This window comes from Leuresthes tenuis, unplaced genomic scaffold, assembly GCF_036924035.1.
Source record: "Leuresthes tenuis unplaced genomic scaffold, fLeuTen1.0.hap1 SCAF_22, whole genome shotgun sequence".
NCBI lineage: Eukaryota > Metazoa > Chordata > Actinopteri > Atheriniformes > Atherinopsidae > Leuresthes > Leuresthes tenuis.
In genome coordinates, this window is record NW_027325376.1 from 6,966,423 (window position 1) to 6,983,327 (window position 16,905).

Consider the following 16,905-nt stretch of genomic DNA (forward strand, 5'->3'; position numbering starts at 1 on the left):
TGCAACACGGAGTCGTTTCCCTGAAACATCCGTCTCCTTATTGTCCTCTCAGCAGGTATTCGATGTAAACATTTTAGATCAGAGTCTACTGAATGGATCGGGGCTTCCTGTTGGCGACCATGCTTGCAGCCTTCATGACCCTGTAGCGCTCCCGGAGGTTCCTTCTCCTCACGTGCTCGTTGGTGATCTCTATGACGTTTGCTATGGGGAACCAACCCTTCTGGCCGTCGGACAGACGGTTCCCCTCGTACCAGCCTGGGTGTAGTGGGGAGGGGGGGGACAGAAGGGAATAGAGGGAGGGGGGCAGAGAAAGGGAGATTGGAGGTTTCAATGTCGTTCATGCAAGAAAGTCGAAACAAAATCAAGAATCTGCCAAATTTGGAGGGTTGAGGAGTGATGCAGGGTTAAGAACAAGCGGGGCAGGTGGGGGCATGTCAGCGATACAAAGTCAGTAAAACAAACCTTTTCACCAAAGTCACATCAGTAAAACTAACTTTTTCACCAAAGTCACATCAGTAAAACTAACTTTTTCACCAAAGTCACATCAGTAAAACTAACTTTTTCACCAAAGTCACATCAGTAAAACTAACTTTCACCAATTTAAGTCCGTATGGATGAAAATTTGTTTAAAGTTGTTACCTTCGTTTGTTTTGCGGAGGACGTTGATGATCTCTGTGGGCTCCAGGGTGAGCTCATCCGCCTGCTGGGCGACGTACTGCTCCACACACTGCACCTGAGGACAGTCTGACACACACACACACACACACACACACACACACACACACACACACACACACACACACACACGTGACCGTGAGCCTCTATCCACCCACATCAAACAAACTGTTAGTTTGCATCCTGCTCTCCTCCTCACCCCAGTCCTCATAAATCACTTCGTCGTCTTCTGTGTCCCGGTTGGTGGGGCTGGGGAACGCCGCCAACCACCTTTGCATGTCGGACCTGGTGACAGAAACCACATTTAATTGCAGAAACGGGGCATCATTTTCATGACGTGTCCACAGGTGACTCATGTTGCCTGACTGTGCTTAAATCTCAGTTCATATTAGTCAATATTTCATCAATCTGTTTGAAATCATTCCAATAAGAGATTCAAACTCAAGTGAAAGCAGACCAGGACAGAGATGTTAACGAGCAGTTTCACTCACCTGATTAAAGCTGTTCCGTCTACATACAGCTAATGACACTTAAAGCCTTATGTGAGTCATCTTTATGGACAGGAGGGGCGACTACAGCAAGCAGTACATTTTCCTAACTTTACCTTCAACATATACACACTTAATTGGGTGAACTTGCACTTGAGTTAGTGTCCAAAGAACGCTTGAACTGTTGGTGCTCTGACCCAATCCCTTCGAATTACTGCCGTTATGATGGACCAGCTTAGTTCCTTTGGTTTGTGTTATCTGTTGATCAGTCCAACTTTTTTTAGCTCATCGGAGTCCGGAGCACAATGAAAACCATCATCTTACGCAACTACTGGAAGAGGCCAGATTAAAGGCCTGTTTGGGGGTAAATATGGAGGGATTTTAATAATAAGGACTTCTTTCAGAGGGTTCAGAAAGACGATCGGCCCTGTGGAGCTTCTGTTTGATCTGCAGTCGCATGCGGGACAGACTGAGGGTTACTTTCATCTTAACTGAGTGTTTGAGCTTTGATGCATGAGAATCAGCATTTAGTGTCTGACCTTACCTTAAATCTACCTTCAGAAATGGGCTATTCTTTCTTTGTACCGATCATTTCTGTCCTACATGTCACAGCCTGGAGCTCAGGACAGACCGACACAGCAAGAACAGGCGTATCTTCTGTTTATCTGGTGACAGTATAGTGACAGTTTCTGTCCATATCACCGATTATCTGGTGAAAAAAAGTATTTAATGTAACCTTTCTGAAGAGTTCAGACCCAGGGCTACTGGAGCTGTTTTGGGGACTAATTAATTGGTAGCCCGGTGGTTGTTGAGGGCCTGCACATGGTCTGTGGTGGTGACTGAAAAGCCCCAGCAAATGCACCCCAATGTGGAACAATTTCAGAAGTTGCTCTGATGTTCGGATGAAGAGAATCAAAACCAAGTGTTTAAAAAAGTTAAGAGTTAAGCTTCTTTGTTGTCGCTCTACATTGTTGGCTTTTTGGAGGACAAAGCGTAAGGTCGTCTGCGTTGGTGACATACGCAGAGGGCTACCTCCATGCTGTCAGGATCATGATGATGAGTGCGATGTTAAAGCACACAGACATATGTGAGCACTCACTGGGACGGAGCTTTGAAGAGCCGCTCCATCATGCGTCCTTGGTGGTTTTCCAGCAGGGTGAGGTTGAAGCAGTGCTCGTAGGGACTGCCGCTGCTGCCGCCGTCATCTATAGGCTGCATCTGCACCAGAGAGCGATGGGCGTGGTCGAGTACCACAAAACGGTCCGCGCTATTTAAGATAAAAGGTGCACAAATGAACATGTAAATTAAATGTCATGTTTAATTTAGCAGGAAATAAAAATAAAAAAACATCCTTTTTTTGTGGGGAACTTTATAATATTTTCCTCTTCTGTTACCTAAAACTCATTTGGCATCACTTCCTATTACATTTGAGGAAGTCTGGAGTAATTTCACTAATGATTAAAGAGCCCGCCTTCGCCTGGGGTAACAGACTTTATCGATTAGATGCTTTATGGCAGCTTTGACAGCTGAAGAGGTTTCCCAGTAAGACTGTGACAGCAGTCTCATGTGTGGAGCCTCAATACAAATACTAAACTGAGCAAAGAGGTGGGTTCACAGCACACTTCCACCCTCTAATAACTCTGAGGATAAACTCAATGTCCACATCAATATCCCCTGGATGGCAGGGGATTGACTGTTCTTATATTTTTCAGAGAGTCAAGTCTCCCTAACCTCTTCTTGGCAGCGATGATGAGGAGATCATTGAAAAGGAAGAGGTGGACAGCAGTGAACTTTCCCCTCATGTTGAAAATTGTTGCTCCTTTGGACATTTCCATGAACTCTCCCTTCTTCTCCAGGTATCGATTCTGGGAGATGATCGGGACGGCCTGATGAGGGCAGACGACAAAGCAGATATCTTTACCTCCTCTAGAGTCCTGCAAATAAACCCCCCCGGGCACATTTGTTCAGCTTGCATGCTTGAACATACCTTAAGCTTGTCAAACTCCAGTGTTTGAGACACCTGAATCAACTCTTCCATCTGCCTCATCTTTCCCACCTGAGTGTTACACTCGGTAATGATCTGTGTGATTGAGAGTGAACAGGAAACAACTAATCAGTCAACAGATTCCTTCTCTTTTATCCCTAAAAAACTCATTTCCCCTTAACTCTGTACGAGTCCCACTGGGAGTCTCAGCTTCATTCATTTGACTCTCAGACTCTCTGGTTCCGCTCTTTGTGAGCTCTGTGACTCACTGTCACAACAGAGCTCATCCGTCACCCACACAAACGCTGGCATCAAGTTTCCAGAGCCGTGCGAAGCAGCAGGGTCCGAACATACAGATTTGCATTGACAGAGGACGGTGAAGAGTGACGGTGTTTACCTTCGACACAGAATCCAAAGCCTTGGAGGCCTCCTGCTCCTCCTTCGTCCCCTCCTTTGTTCTCTTCAGGATGTTCTGAAATGACAAACAACTTTCTATTCCTGCGGCACTTTTTTCCATTAAGATGCGCAGAGGGTCAGAAGGTGGAGGCACGGTGTGTCCACACGTTTGCTTATAGGTCAGTAGGTAGAGAGGAGTTTGAGAAGGAAAGATTACTCTGGAATGAGCACATTCCACGCTGCCAAACACCATGATGACCTCAGATTGTTGCCTTTCAGTGGACATAAGGAGGGCAAGAGAAGCGTCACTAATGAACCGTATACTTTAGCTTAAGCAAAACAATTTAAAGCTCGCAAAAGCTGACTTAATTGTTATCGTTCTCCAGTAACATTCCTGACCTCCTGAGTTACTTTCCAAAGGAAAACAAGCATAAATCTACTTTGTCAGTCATACATAGCACCTGCAGGAAGACTGGAGATAGAAATCGAGTCATTTTTACTTTACAGAGATCAAAGATCATCATCATAATGAAAATCAAGAAAGGAGGAAGGCTGGAAGTGTTTGTTGTGCAAATTTGACCAAAAACGTACATCAATAATGATCAATAATGACGTGAAAATCATGAAAGTCACTGAGCAAATCAGAGCTAATTTGAATTGACTGAATATTCTCTTGACTAATAAGTTTTCTAACCTGTGTTAGAGCAGATATCAGCAGAAGTAAAGACACACGTAGCTCACTAAGCTAATTCAACAGCTCTGACTACAGGTCAGTCAAACACGTGACAGACTAAATGCTGGAAAGATGCCACTGAATCAACACTGTTTTGTGTTTAATTTTTTAATTAAAATTAATTAATTTTTTAATTGCAAGATGATGGTTAATTCGTTGATTCTCCGTCAGTTATTTGACAATCCGACGTTTCTTAAAGCATTAGTTTCAGTTTTGTTACAGTAAAATAAATCCAGGTCCAGTATCCTGCTTGGCAACATTTACATGCCGTTTCAGGCTGATTTTGTCTGTCTGGGATATCAGCAGGAAGTTACCGTATTGATCCAGAGAGGGTAGAAGGGAGCCAAGTCTGACTTTTAGCTCACTAAGCCACAGATTTTATCCCCTCAGTCTTCCTAACAGGAAACTGGCCAGCTGCCAGTCCAACAGCTGATTAAAACACTATCATTTTACTCCTTATAATAGGTGAATATAGAGAACATGTTTAGCAGGTTCCTAATATAATCTCTAGAGTCAGGAGCACAGGTTAAGTCTGGCTGTCTGCCATCTTTAATTTGATTGAGAAACTTACTACAGGGGTTAAAGTGAGAAGAATCACTCCACCAGATGTTGTTTTCAGTCATTACATCAATCTTCTGTCTGTATTTACTGATAAAAGAGGATTAAACTTGCATCCAGGTGACGCTGCTCACCTCAATGAGCATTTTGATGCGCGTTATCCGCTGGAAGGGCAGCAGCAAGAAGGACATGAAGGGCAGCCGCTGGCACTGAGGCGACTCCTGAAGGCGCGTGATGACTGCAGCAAACTGCACATTACTTTTCCTGTGGAGGCGCAGAAAGGCAGGTGGTGCAGTGTCATTTGTGTAAGACAGCTCAGTTGAAACCTAACCAGCCTGCTTTCATCGCTGAGCTATCTTATCGTGGCTTTATAACCTCAGCTAATTGCTAAGAAGCGAGAGCTGAGAGCTGTTTCTTACATGAGGGTGGTGTACGTCTTTTCCTGGTAGATCTGGTTGCGCACGTAGTCGATGTATGCGGGGAAGTTGTGCTGGGCGTGATAGTGAATGATGTCACAAATGTCTGGGATAACTATGTCCTCAAATATGCGATCTTCCAGGTCTTTCAAGAACCTGCAGCATCAAATATCAACAGTAAATTGTAAATCACCTCCCGATTTCCCTTTATCTGTCTTTGTCTTTCCTGATGCCACCCCTCACCTCTCGCTGACCTCGCGCACCCTCAGGATGTTGGAGAAGAGGGTTTTCCTGTCTCTGATGATCATTGTGTCCTCCAGCTCCCGGCTGTTCAGGAAGTGTTCGGTCAGAACGTGCAGCGATCGCAGGTAAGATGCCTCTGATGTCAGAACCTCAAACATACTCTAGGAGCGAGAAAGTGAACAATGTCACAGCGTGTTAAATAAAGGAGGAAGACATGAAGAACAGGAATAAGGATGTCGCTCAGCTCACAAGCTCAGGATGTGATGTAGTACATCACATCCTGAGCTTTCTAATGCTGAAAGGATGAAACTGCAGCTGTAAAAGCTTTCATAAACTCCATATAGGCTAAGTTAATATTACATTACCACAGTGAATTATACAGTGAGGTAGAACAGACTTCCATACATAAATAAAAGCATCACGTGATCACTTTAAGATGCAATTTAAACATTGATCCTGCGTCTTCCCCTTTCAGCCCTATTGATTTATCCTTATGGAGCCTCTCCTCAGTCCATCAGCCTCCTCACCTCCTGGTAACGGCACTGCTCAGAGGTGAGATTCACCAGCACTCCACTGTCCCGTACACGAGGGAGTTCCTGCCACAGGGTGCTCTGGCTCGCTGTGGGCACAGGGCTGGCCCTGGGTCCTCCATTTCCAGTCGCTGTCCCTGATCCGGTCCCGTTGCGATGGGTTGTCCAGTCCATAGCGTAGTCTGCGCTGGTTTTGCTGATGTTGCGGCAAACTGTCTGGCGACGGATCTCCTTTGTGATGACGGTGGCACGGTAGGTCTGGTAGAGAGGTTCTGAGGGGGAAACAAGTCAAAATGTTCCAGAAAAACTTCTGTTTTTTCCATCCCTATCACTGGTAGATCACTATTCAACTACTATGTGGTACAAACGCAACAGTAGAAGAAGGATATCAGGTGGCAGAGGAGGTTGTGACCCACTGGTGCACTCTGAAGTGCATAAGAAAGCCTGATGTGTGCTAATTCTATTCAACGTACATAAGGAATAAAAACAAGTATGGTGGTATGATCTGAATGGAGAAGGGGGACAGACCATTGGAACAGATTTGGTTTGTCTCAGCCTTACCGTCCTGCAGGCGCGACTGCCAGATGAACGAAAGCTTCCTCCTGAGAGAGTCGTTCCTGACCAGGGACCTGAAACAGGACGTAAAGGAGTCCAAACAAACTTTAAATGACATGCTAATGAACCACAGAAATTCAGCATTTTTAAGAATCGGTTCAGATTTAAAAAGGAAGAAAACTCACTGTTCTGTGTCCTCTTTCTCTTCCTCATTCCCTCCATTTTCCTCTCCTAATAAAAAACAAATCAGACTGTTTGACTGCTTTTAATTTGCAGGAAATTATCATTCAAAGCTCCGCCCCGTTGAGTGTTCAACACAAACCTTTCTTCTGTGTCTGGGATTGCAGCACTGCTGAGGCACTGCTGAGCCTCTTGGGATCAGTCTTTGGGGGTGGAGGTGGGGCTCGGTGAGGCTGCAGGGGGCTGCTTGTGGGTGGGGGGAGGGCTCGTTGGGGGCTGCTGGGAGAGGAGGATTGCAAGGAGCGCAGATCCTCAGGTGGGAGGTTTCGGCTGCCTGGAGTCACAGGCATCCTCGGTGGGATGGCAGGCGGAGCGTTTGGACTTGAGGGGGGTTCTGAGACGTTCTGAAAGTCGGATGAAGGGTCTGAGATGCTGTTCGACCGTTTAGACTGACGGGGCGGTTTGGGTACTATGATTTGAGGAATATTAAGCTGGCCTTTTCTGCCAGCCACCGGAAGTGTGATCTCATAAATATTTTCCTCCTCGTCTTCGGAGGGTTGGTGATTGACAGGTGGTGAGACAGAACGTTTTGGAGGAACAGGGGGAGACCAAGAGCCAGAGATGATGGAGATGAAGGCAGTGTGAGGCCCCGGGTCCGAAAGCCTCCTGTGACCCTCAGCGATCACAACGCCCAGAGATTGATGGAACTTTGTTTTTTCCAACTTCGACTGTTGGTTGTCATCAAAAGCATTGTCCACCTCGTCCCCTGCCTCACTGTCCCCTTCCTCTATCTCTGAGTCTATGTCATCCGCCTCTCCATCTGCACTCTCCTTACCACCACCTTTACAGTCCACAGTCACCCATGTCAGCTTCATGCCGGGCCGCTGGAGGTGGCACACACAGCTGCAGCCCGGGTCGCAGCAGGGACTGAGAGGGGTGTCCGGACGGTGCTCCACCGCCATTTCACCTCCTCCCATCGGCTGAACCTCCTTTCCATCAGGCGCTGCATCCAAAAGAAGAAATTAACTGTTTTGAAATCTTTACAGAAAAGAGAAAGTAAATCACTGCAAACCAAACCATTTCCACCCATCTAACAGATCTGAGTGAGCTGCTCTCTAACAAGCGCATCCCCAGATAGGGTGGTTCACTTCCATTAAGAGCTTTTATTTAAACATAGCGGCTTCAAATGTTGGCCTGTCGGGTCGGGAGTGCATCGCTAGGCAAATACTACGAGGCCTTCTTCAAATATTCATGGCAAGGTCGGAGCGTTGCTGGAAAAATCCAATCCAGGCAAAATGAAAGGAGGAGAAAGAGGAAGGAGAGCAGTGAATAAGGATGACGGTAAATGGGCCTGAGACATAATCTTATTAGCAGGTCTTTAGTCTTTTATTCTACTGATCGTTTAACAAAATGAATTCCTGAAAGATATCCCTAAAATTTAAAGTCCAATTAATAGAATAGCTCATATCTGATCTGATCTTCCTCATCAGTCAGTCTAGTCACATTAGTTTCTGATAATTAGGAAATAGATAAATGAACACTGAATGGAGGACTCTGGAAAATGTGATTTATTCAACATTTTCTGACACTCGAGAGACCAAAATGTTGCAACCCCTGCAGTTCTGTGGAAAATACTTCTTTCAATGCTGATCAATGCCAACCGGCAGCGTGCTGCAGATGTTGACATCAATGCCAACCGGCAGCGTGCTGCAGATGTTGACATCAATGCCAACCGGCAGCGTGCTGCAGATGTTGACATCAATGCCAACCGGCAGCGTGCTGCAGATGTTGACATCAATGCTGCAGATATGTTGACGCAGAATCTGAGGTCACGCTTTAACGCTTTCTGTTTGGAAACAAGGGGAACCAAAACAAGGGAAGTGATAGTATTTGCGAGTGAGGAAGGAACACAAATCAGAAGGCAGATTAAATGTCTTTGGGTTTCTTTATGTTGTGCCAGAGATGAGGTGATCATGGTGGCTCAGCATCTTACAGCTCATCACTTCGCCAATAAGAGGACGTGCTGGAGTGTTGTGTCGGTGTTTCCTGCAGAGCACTGAACTCTGTTACGTCTTTGTGTAACTGGACTACAATAAACTATGTGAATATTTGAATGTTATCACTTACAGCAAAACGTAGCCGTTCACAATAGTCAGTCTGAGTTAGCCGGCACATACCAACCTCCTCTTTAACACACACACATAAAGGTGATCAGCTGACTGACCTGCTTATACTGCCGGAGCATAACAACCGACTGCAGCACCCTTTGTCTCTCAGAAGCCGCACGTTTAACCGTCAAACCAATCAGTGCTGACACTCTCACATGCACGTCAAATGACAACTGTCCTGCAAATCAATTGCTTTTCTTTCGGGTCGGTCATTAAAAGTGGCCTTCGGTGAGAAACTACACTCAGTCCGGTCTCTGTGAAAGTGTCTCCGGCTTCGGTCACGCTGCAGGTTGTATGTGAGGCGGGCAGAGTTTAAAGGAACTGAAAATCACAGAAGAACACCGCCTGGAAGAGCACAATTCGTATCATCTATATTAGTGTGTGACTGTCAAATTGCAGGTCTAAAGGACGTTTCACTTTCAAAAGGAATCACATGACACACACTTACTGTAAGTGTCTGCCAAAGAACATGTTTATGAGTGTTTTTATTTTAGCTTTGAACACAGACACAGTTGTAATGGACCTCTGATCAGCAGGTAGTTTGTTCCAGAGCTCTGGACCAAACTCAGCAGATTTGGATTTAATCTTAGAACAACTAAAAGATCTGCATTAGATGACCTGAGAGACCTGATCAGGTTATACACAGTGCGTTAAGTGCTTTATGGATTAGTGGGAGGACTTTAAAGGGGATTCTGTACTGAGCAGGTAGCCAATGGATGGGACTTTAAGAAATCTGGCTGCTGCTTACTGAATGACTTGAAGCGTTACAACCTGTCGTCCAACCTGCTCGATCTGAATGCAGGAAGCCACTTTTCTGTGTCAGTTTGAGATAAAAATCTTCTAACTTTAGATATGCTGCTTAAGTAGCAGACAGTAGTTCCTATTAACATTGATAATATGATTATAAAAACTGAGATCAGTGTCCAAAATGATGCCGAGCTCTCTGTGTGATGATATCCCGCCTTGGATGTCATCAATAAAATGTCTTAGTTTCTGATAATCAGATGGAAAAGATAAGTACAACTGTGAATCATCAGCTTATGAATCATATTCTGTTTCTTTATCAGAATACCAAGAGGGAGGATGTAAAGGTTAAAAGAGAAGCGGACCCAGAACCGACCCCTGTGAAGTCCCTGATGGACTTTTTCTTATATATAATAAATCTCGTGTCTCTTCACAATGATGAAAACCAGTTAAGAACCTGACCTGTTAGACCAACTGAGTCATGAAGCGGTGTAAAAACATCCCTGTTGAATATGTCACGGGCCACGAAAGCTCATTAAATGGACGAGGACCTGGACCGTATTCTGCTAAATTACTCTCTGGAGTCTCCCTCTCTTTCTCATTAATATTTTGTGTTTTTTTCTAATCAAAAGTAACGATCAAGAAACTGAACTGCAGATACAAATAGTTGAAAAGCATGAAAATAGATAAAGAATTTAAGATATTACAGTAGATTTAAGCAGAGTGGAAGTTTCAGGCTCACCTGATCGATCTCCCTCCACGCTCACGCTGTCGCCGTCCTCTCCTCTGAAGCTTTTCTGTTTCTTCAGGGCACGACCCGTGCGCTTCATGGGCAGCGGCGGCGCCTGCTCCAGTTTGATCTGAGGCGGAAGGCTGGTTCGGTGTGGTTTGGGCTTCAGTGTAGGCGGCCTCTTGAACCGTTTACCCATCTTGGGCTCTGCCGCACCATTGGCTGGCTGCTTCTGAACTTCACTGGACTTACTAAAACTGTTTACTAAATTCTTGACCTTTCCTCCAGACAAAACCGGACTGCCTTGTCTGTCTGATGGAGGAGGGGAGGTGGCTTGTGTTGATGGTTTCCGAGGAATCTCGGGTTTGGGCTTGACCTCGAGCTTGAGGGGTGTCTTGGGCCGTTCCTGGACAGACATGGTAGCCGGAGGGTGTGTTCTTTTATAGTGCTTCAGTCCCCACCCGGACTAATCGGACGCAAGGCTTTGAGGGCGAGCATCAGGGTGAGCATGTCATCGTCGTCTGATAAGCAAACACAAAGGAAAAGAACATTAAAGGGTGAACGTAAACTTTTACAACAAGGAAATAAAACTAATGACCGTTATGATGTAATCCTGAGTGTGAATTTGACCTCTAAACTGTAAATCCTTTGCTGCAATGAGTCGAACTTTGAACTGCAAAGCACTGCTGAACTAGAGTTAATGTAAAATGAGCTGCATTAGCTGGAGCTCACACGCGTTTCTGCCTTACCATCGGTCTAACATGGTGTCTGGGGTCCTTTAAGCAGGTTAATGATATCTGTGACACACATGTGCAGTATGATTAATAGTTAACAACTGTTTCAATAGAGGTGTGCAATGATCCACACCCGCCCTCTCTACTGTTGACGAGCCGAGGAGAAACAAATACAGCAGAAGCACAAGTGTGCTAAGATTTCCTGGTTTCCCTGGTTTCCCTGGTTTATCGTATATCTGTTATCACTCGTGTACTACAACCCTGATAAGCCATAAGGAACGCACTTACACACACGGGTATAATACAAAGACCAGTTCTGTACAGAGCTATGGTGGCCTGGACCTCTCTACCAGGTCATATTTCTCATGAAAGTAACAAAGACGCTGTTAAAACAGAATCTCCATATAATTCAATGACTTATGACTTCACATTTAGTCGATAAGAGGACTGGTTTACAGCTTGAATGGAGTTGTGGCTGTACCCATTTTCTTGGAGTGGATATATATTTATGGGTTGTAGCGGTCACTTCAGACAGTTAATGCCTATTTGTCAGAATTTTTTTCTGTGGTTTTGCTTGTTATTAAGGAGCTGCTGTTGTTTGTTCTTGTTGTGTCATCCATAAATGTATGTTTCTTAAGTGTGAGTGTGAATGTTTATGTGTATGTCGGAGCCCAGGAAGACTAGGTGCTAATTGGGGATCCTAAAATAGAAAAGAAAAAGAAAAGAAAAGACTTTTCATGCTGTCTGCACTGATTCACATCTTCAAAAATCAAACACTGAGAAGCACGCAGCTCCCCGCTATCAGATGAATTTCTATGACTAGAAACACGATGACAATAAAGTGAAATTCGAGTTTCCACTCCCGGTGACCAAACGGCCACGCTGCACATTCTCCTCACCATATGTTCAGTTGATGTGTGCGACAGCTGATGCAATACCAAACCAAAGCAGGGTTAGTCATGCTCTGAGTCATGCAGAATAAAAGGGATAAATTCTGCATGTGGCAGCAAACATTTGGGATTAAAGGCCGATCATGTGGGCTGACTGAAATGTCTTGGGAATAATTTACTGACTGGCTTGAAATGACTTAAAAAGCATTTGAGCTTGTGCCTCGTTTTTCTCTGAAGATGTTCTGACTGAATGAAATGAAAGAAATGCTGCAGCTTCTCCAACGCAGGTTCTTCTCTGACGTTTGTTGCCGAGGACTGAAAACAATCAAATTACTTGCGGAATCGTATTCAGCCCTGAAGAAGAGGAACAGATTATACTATCACCACGTGCTCTTTATTTGATTCCAGAAAGCTCACTGAACCAGTTTCACGGTATTTGGAAATAATGGCTTCCTCCTTCTTAGAATATGAATCTAAAATAAGGCCAAAGAGAGTGAACCACGCTGTGTATCATAATGCATTATCACACAGCAGACACACAAGAAACACTGCAGATACAAGTCCAGACAAAAACATAGTGCTGAAGAATCTTAAAGACACGAACAAGCTGACGAGTGACCTCTTAAATACAGTGGTAGAAAAATCAGAGTCCAGTATAAGACAAAGACCACAGAGCGACTGAGATGCTGTTGGAAAAACAGCAGAAGGCATCAGTATAATGAAAGGAAAAGTTTTAATAAAGATCTGGAATTACATAACAAATCAATTCGCTAAACATTACCTGGATCTTTACGAGGATTCGCTAAAGTATTGTAAGCAAAAGGAATAGGATGAAATAATCTGAGCTTGGACTCAGAGAACACAAACATGCTGAAGTATATTTGAGTTTCACACTCGAGGTGTTAAGTTTTCAACATGTAAATGTTTGCAGAGCAGCAGTTTAAAACGTGACTATCAAAGCGTCTCAAGAGTCTCTAAACCTTAAGAGAGAGCTATTCTGAAATGAGATCTGTATAGCTTTGACCACGTTGTGGCTGTTACGTCTCATTTTTAAGAAACCGATCGACATCAGTGACTAAAACTGGCAGGAAAACAAAAGCATCACACCGTTAAACCCACAGCGACCGCCTCTTGATGTGAAAGCTAATGTCAATAAGGTGCAACCAGAAGCTAAAAAAACTGAACCAGCTCGTCAGACGAGTTTAGAAGAAATATTCATAGAGCAACGAAAGAAATGGACAGAGTGTTCCACATGTAAAACTGACAGGAGAGCGAGTTTCTGGTTAGAGAAACAGCTGAGTGTCCAAAATGATGAAAACAGGAGGATTATGTACATTTTAATGCATCTGACAAAGATTTTGAGATATTTCTGTGTAAACACGAGTCAGACACCAACAAACACAGCCCTTCTCCAGCAGTGGGTGCGTGGGTGTGAGTAAGTCTTTTCAGGTTTCAGTTTTGGCCCTCGGGTTATTATGAGCTGAGTTACATTTAAACTCCCGATTGTCTGTTAATGCACTGAAAGGTAAAACGAGACACTTGAGGTTACAGTCCCCCCTCATTTTGTTTCGAGCGATCCTCACCAGACTTCGCCTCCTTTGTCTCCCTTAGTTTAATTGACCTGGTTAGTTCAATAGCTTCATCCTTCGGTTTACCGGTTGTCTGGACCCTGCACACACTGGGGCTGGGTCAGTGGGCCAGTCTTTTATTCCTGTTATAGTATTTGTTCTGGTAAAGCCAATATCAGATATGGTGTGATCCCTTAAAGCTTGAGAAAAATCCCTAAATACTTAAAGAGGGCGACCATTAGCAGAATTCCCTGTGTGTGTGCTTACAGTATGCCATCTGCTCTGAAGACCAGTGAGTCAGAGTGTATGTGAAATGGGTAGGGGGGGCTGTAAGAGTGCTACTCTGCCTCACCATCATCAACCAGTGCAATACATGTGATGCATGTGTAAGCTCCACGCTGGCCAGGAAGATGGAAAAGGTGTCTCGGGAAGGAAAATACACGCACACACAGGGTGAGAATGCATGGAAAAGATGGATATACACTGTTGGTGACATGAGTGGATCTGGAAATGGCTTCCTAGATGTAAATCCATGTCTTTATCATGACGAATTGTGAGGAAATCTATCATTTAAGACATAAAAAAACTGCTAAAGTTGGTCAAGCCGAGTGGGAAGTGTTATTTTATATATAATAAAATCAGTTCCCAAAGTTTTAATGCATAAAAAGCATAAATAGATCAATATGAAAGCAAAACTGTGCAATCACCTGATACACCTTTGTAAATACTGATTTTCTCGCGTTAACAATCTGGGAAAATATCAAAAATCTGCTGTAACATTGAGGTTGTAAACATAGTTCATCTGGGGAAAAACAGCGTCCTAATAATCCTGTATAATCTTCACAAGTATTTTAGTGGTTTTCCATGAGGGAACAGGTGCATACCCACTCCACCAAACTACACCTGTTAAACTACCAATACAAAAACTAATGTCATTAAAAACCTAAAATGCAATGTCAGAAACTCACCAGCGTTTGTCAGACATGTCTGAATGTGTCTCTTCAGTCATTCGGCTCTACTGTGCGCAGTCCAACACGCTTCGGTTCGTTTTCGGGAAGTTAAAAAAAAAAGGGCTCCTGGGTTGAACCGGTCCGGGACGCAGCTACAGTAGTGAACTTAAAAGTTAACTCATCACGAAGAAGAAAAAAAACGGTCGCTCGGAGAGATAAAAATAGTCCAGTAAAAGAAAATGGGTTCAGTTCATTTTTGTTGCTCTGACAGGCTTGTTGTCTGAGCTCCCATCACCCCCCTGTTGTTGTCTCTTTGTTACCAGCAGCTTGTGTGAGAGGTGCGGACGGGAGAAAGGAGAGCGGCGGCCCCCCTGAGGCTGACGTCAAGCGACACAGTGACGTCTGCAGCTTCCGGTTACGGCTTTCAAAATAAAGCAGATTAACAGCGTGAGATTTGTTTCATAGCATCATGAAACAATCCCAGGTTGTTATTTCCACCAAGACAATTATTTCTCATGTAACTTTTCCTCTAACCTAACATCTAGACATGTTTTATTTGTACAATGATCACATATGAGTGATAAATATAAACCATCATCTATCCAAATTAATACATTTTCTTCACTGAAATCTGATTTAACACAGCCATTAGAGTCAAAAGGTTTTGCAAGACTCTGGACATCTTTGAATAATAATATGTAGTTTGTTGTGTTTTGGAAGGATTTCAACCTGTGACTGGTATGTGGATAAGCCCCTATATGCTAATCTTTAGAATATAGATGGGAAAAAGACTTGAGCTAAATTTCCTTTGAAAATGTGGATTATAAAATCCATACATTTATATCGGTATCAGCCTTCAAGAGGTATTAATCTTCAACTAAAAAAATCAAATAAATAAACTTTGTATGATTTGAATTAAGATTTTCTTGAATATGAAGTTTTATGAAGAATCTTTTTCAAATATAAAATGTTCCATACTCACCATCTGAGTGTGTTTCTATGTCCCGTCCACTAACTTTATAGATGATTCCCTATGAAAGCAAAATAACACAAAATCTAAAGGTTTTGTTAGTCGTATTGTAATTGAACTTCTAGGGAAACTACAAGAAAAGTCTGGATTGTGAAAACTCTCCTTACAAAGCATTTATCTCATAATTACAAGTTTAAAAACATATAACTCTTGTAATTACCAATATCACGAAAACGACTGAAAACACGTGTGTGAGACATGCAGGGACTTTTAAAAATAACCTAAACTACTAATGTATCATTGCTTTTAAGGGTTTATATTTTGAACGCCTAGATGTCTAATTTCCGGTTTTGTCTGGTTAGTTATTGGAAACTTAATACATCTGTGGGTTTTCCTTCCACTTTAGAACCTAATAAACTATGATTAACCTCTGGGTGCGTGTATGTGTGGTTTGTGTCCATGCTGTGGCATAAAAAGATAGACGACAAATAGAGGCTTGGCTACAGTGTAGGTGGTGTCCCTGCCCACACCATCTTATCTGCGTCTCCTACTCCCACCTAGTGCCTTAGTTTGGGACACACATGTAGTGAGCATTTATTACGAAAACGGATTATTTGAGGGTTTGCTTCATATAGATATCGTGGTCGGTAAATGTTGTTTCAGTGGTCCAGAGCATTGACAAATACTAAATGAGTACTAAACGAAACGAGCTTATATTCTAAATGAGTGGCTCATAAAATGATGATCTATCTATCTATCTATCTATCTATCTATCTATCTATCTATCTATCTATCTATCTATCTATCTATCTATCTATCTATCTATCTATCTATCTATCTATCTATCTATCTATCTATCTATCTATCTATCTATCTATCTATCTATCTATCTATCTATCTATCTATCTATCTATCTATCTATCTATCTATCTATCTATCTATCTATCTATCTATCTATCTATATATATATAAAGGGATGGATATATCTACACACATATATATATATATGTTGATATATGTAGATATATCCATCCCTTTATGACCACAGATGCATCTTCTGATGGCTACTTTCAGCAGGATATTGCATCATGTCACAAAACTCTTATCATCTCAAACTGGTTTCTTGAACATGATGACATGAGTTCACTGTACTCCAACGGCCTCCACAGTTACCAGATCTCAATCCAATAAAGCACCTTTGAGATGTGGTGGAACGGGAGATTCGCATCATAGATCTGCAGCCGACAAATCTGCAGCAACTGCGTGATGCTATCATGTCAATATGGAGCAAACTCTCTGAGGAATGTTTCCAACACCTCGTTGAAAGTATTTCACGAAGAATTAAGGCAGTTCTGAAGGCAAAAGGGGGTCCAACCTTTTACTAGCAAAGTGT

At 43.2% G+C, this 16,905-nt stretch overlaps 1 protein-coding gene across 1 annotated transcript; it reads right to left on the reverse strand.

Annotated features, from left to right (window-relative positions):
• Position 1: 1 nt before the first annotated feature.
• Positions 2-14,900, reverse strand: arhgef15b (Rho guanine nucleotide exchange factor 15b). Its single transcript, XM_072376391.1, has 16 exons — positions 14,561-14,900; positions 10,413-10,921; positions 6,895-7,761; positions 6,764-6,794; positions 6,585-6,652; positions 6,021-6,295; positions 5,494-5,654; positions 5,254-5,406; positions 4,969-5,098; positions 3,545-3,619; positions 3,151-3,243; positions 2,895-3,049; positions 2,263-2,430; positions 875-960; positions 640-744; positions 2-255 (listed from the first exon to the last, which is right to left on the reverse strand). Exons 2-16 carry the CDS (start codon positions 10,816-10,818, stop codon positions 86-88), a joined length of 2,943 nt encoding a protein of 980 aa, XP_072232492.1. The 5' UTR covers positions 10,819-10,921; positions 14,561-14,900; the 3' UTR covers positions 2-85.
• Between the last annotated feature and the right edge of the window lie 2,005 nt (positions 14,901-16,905).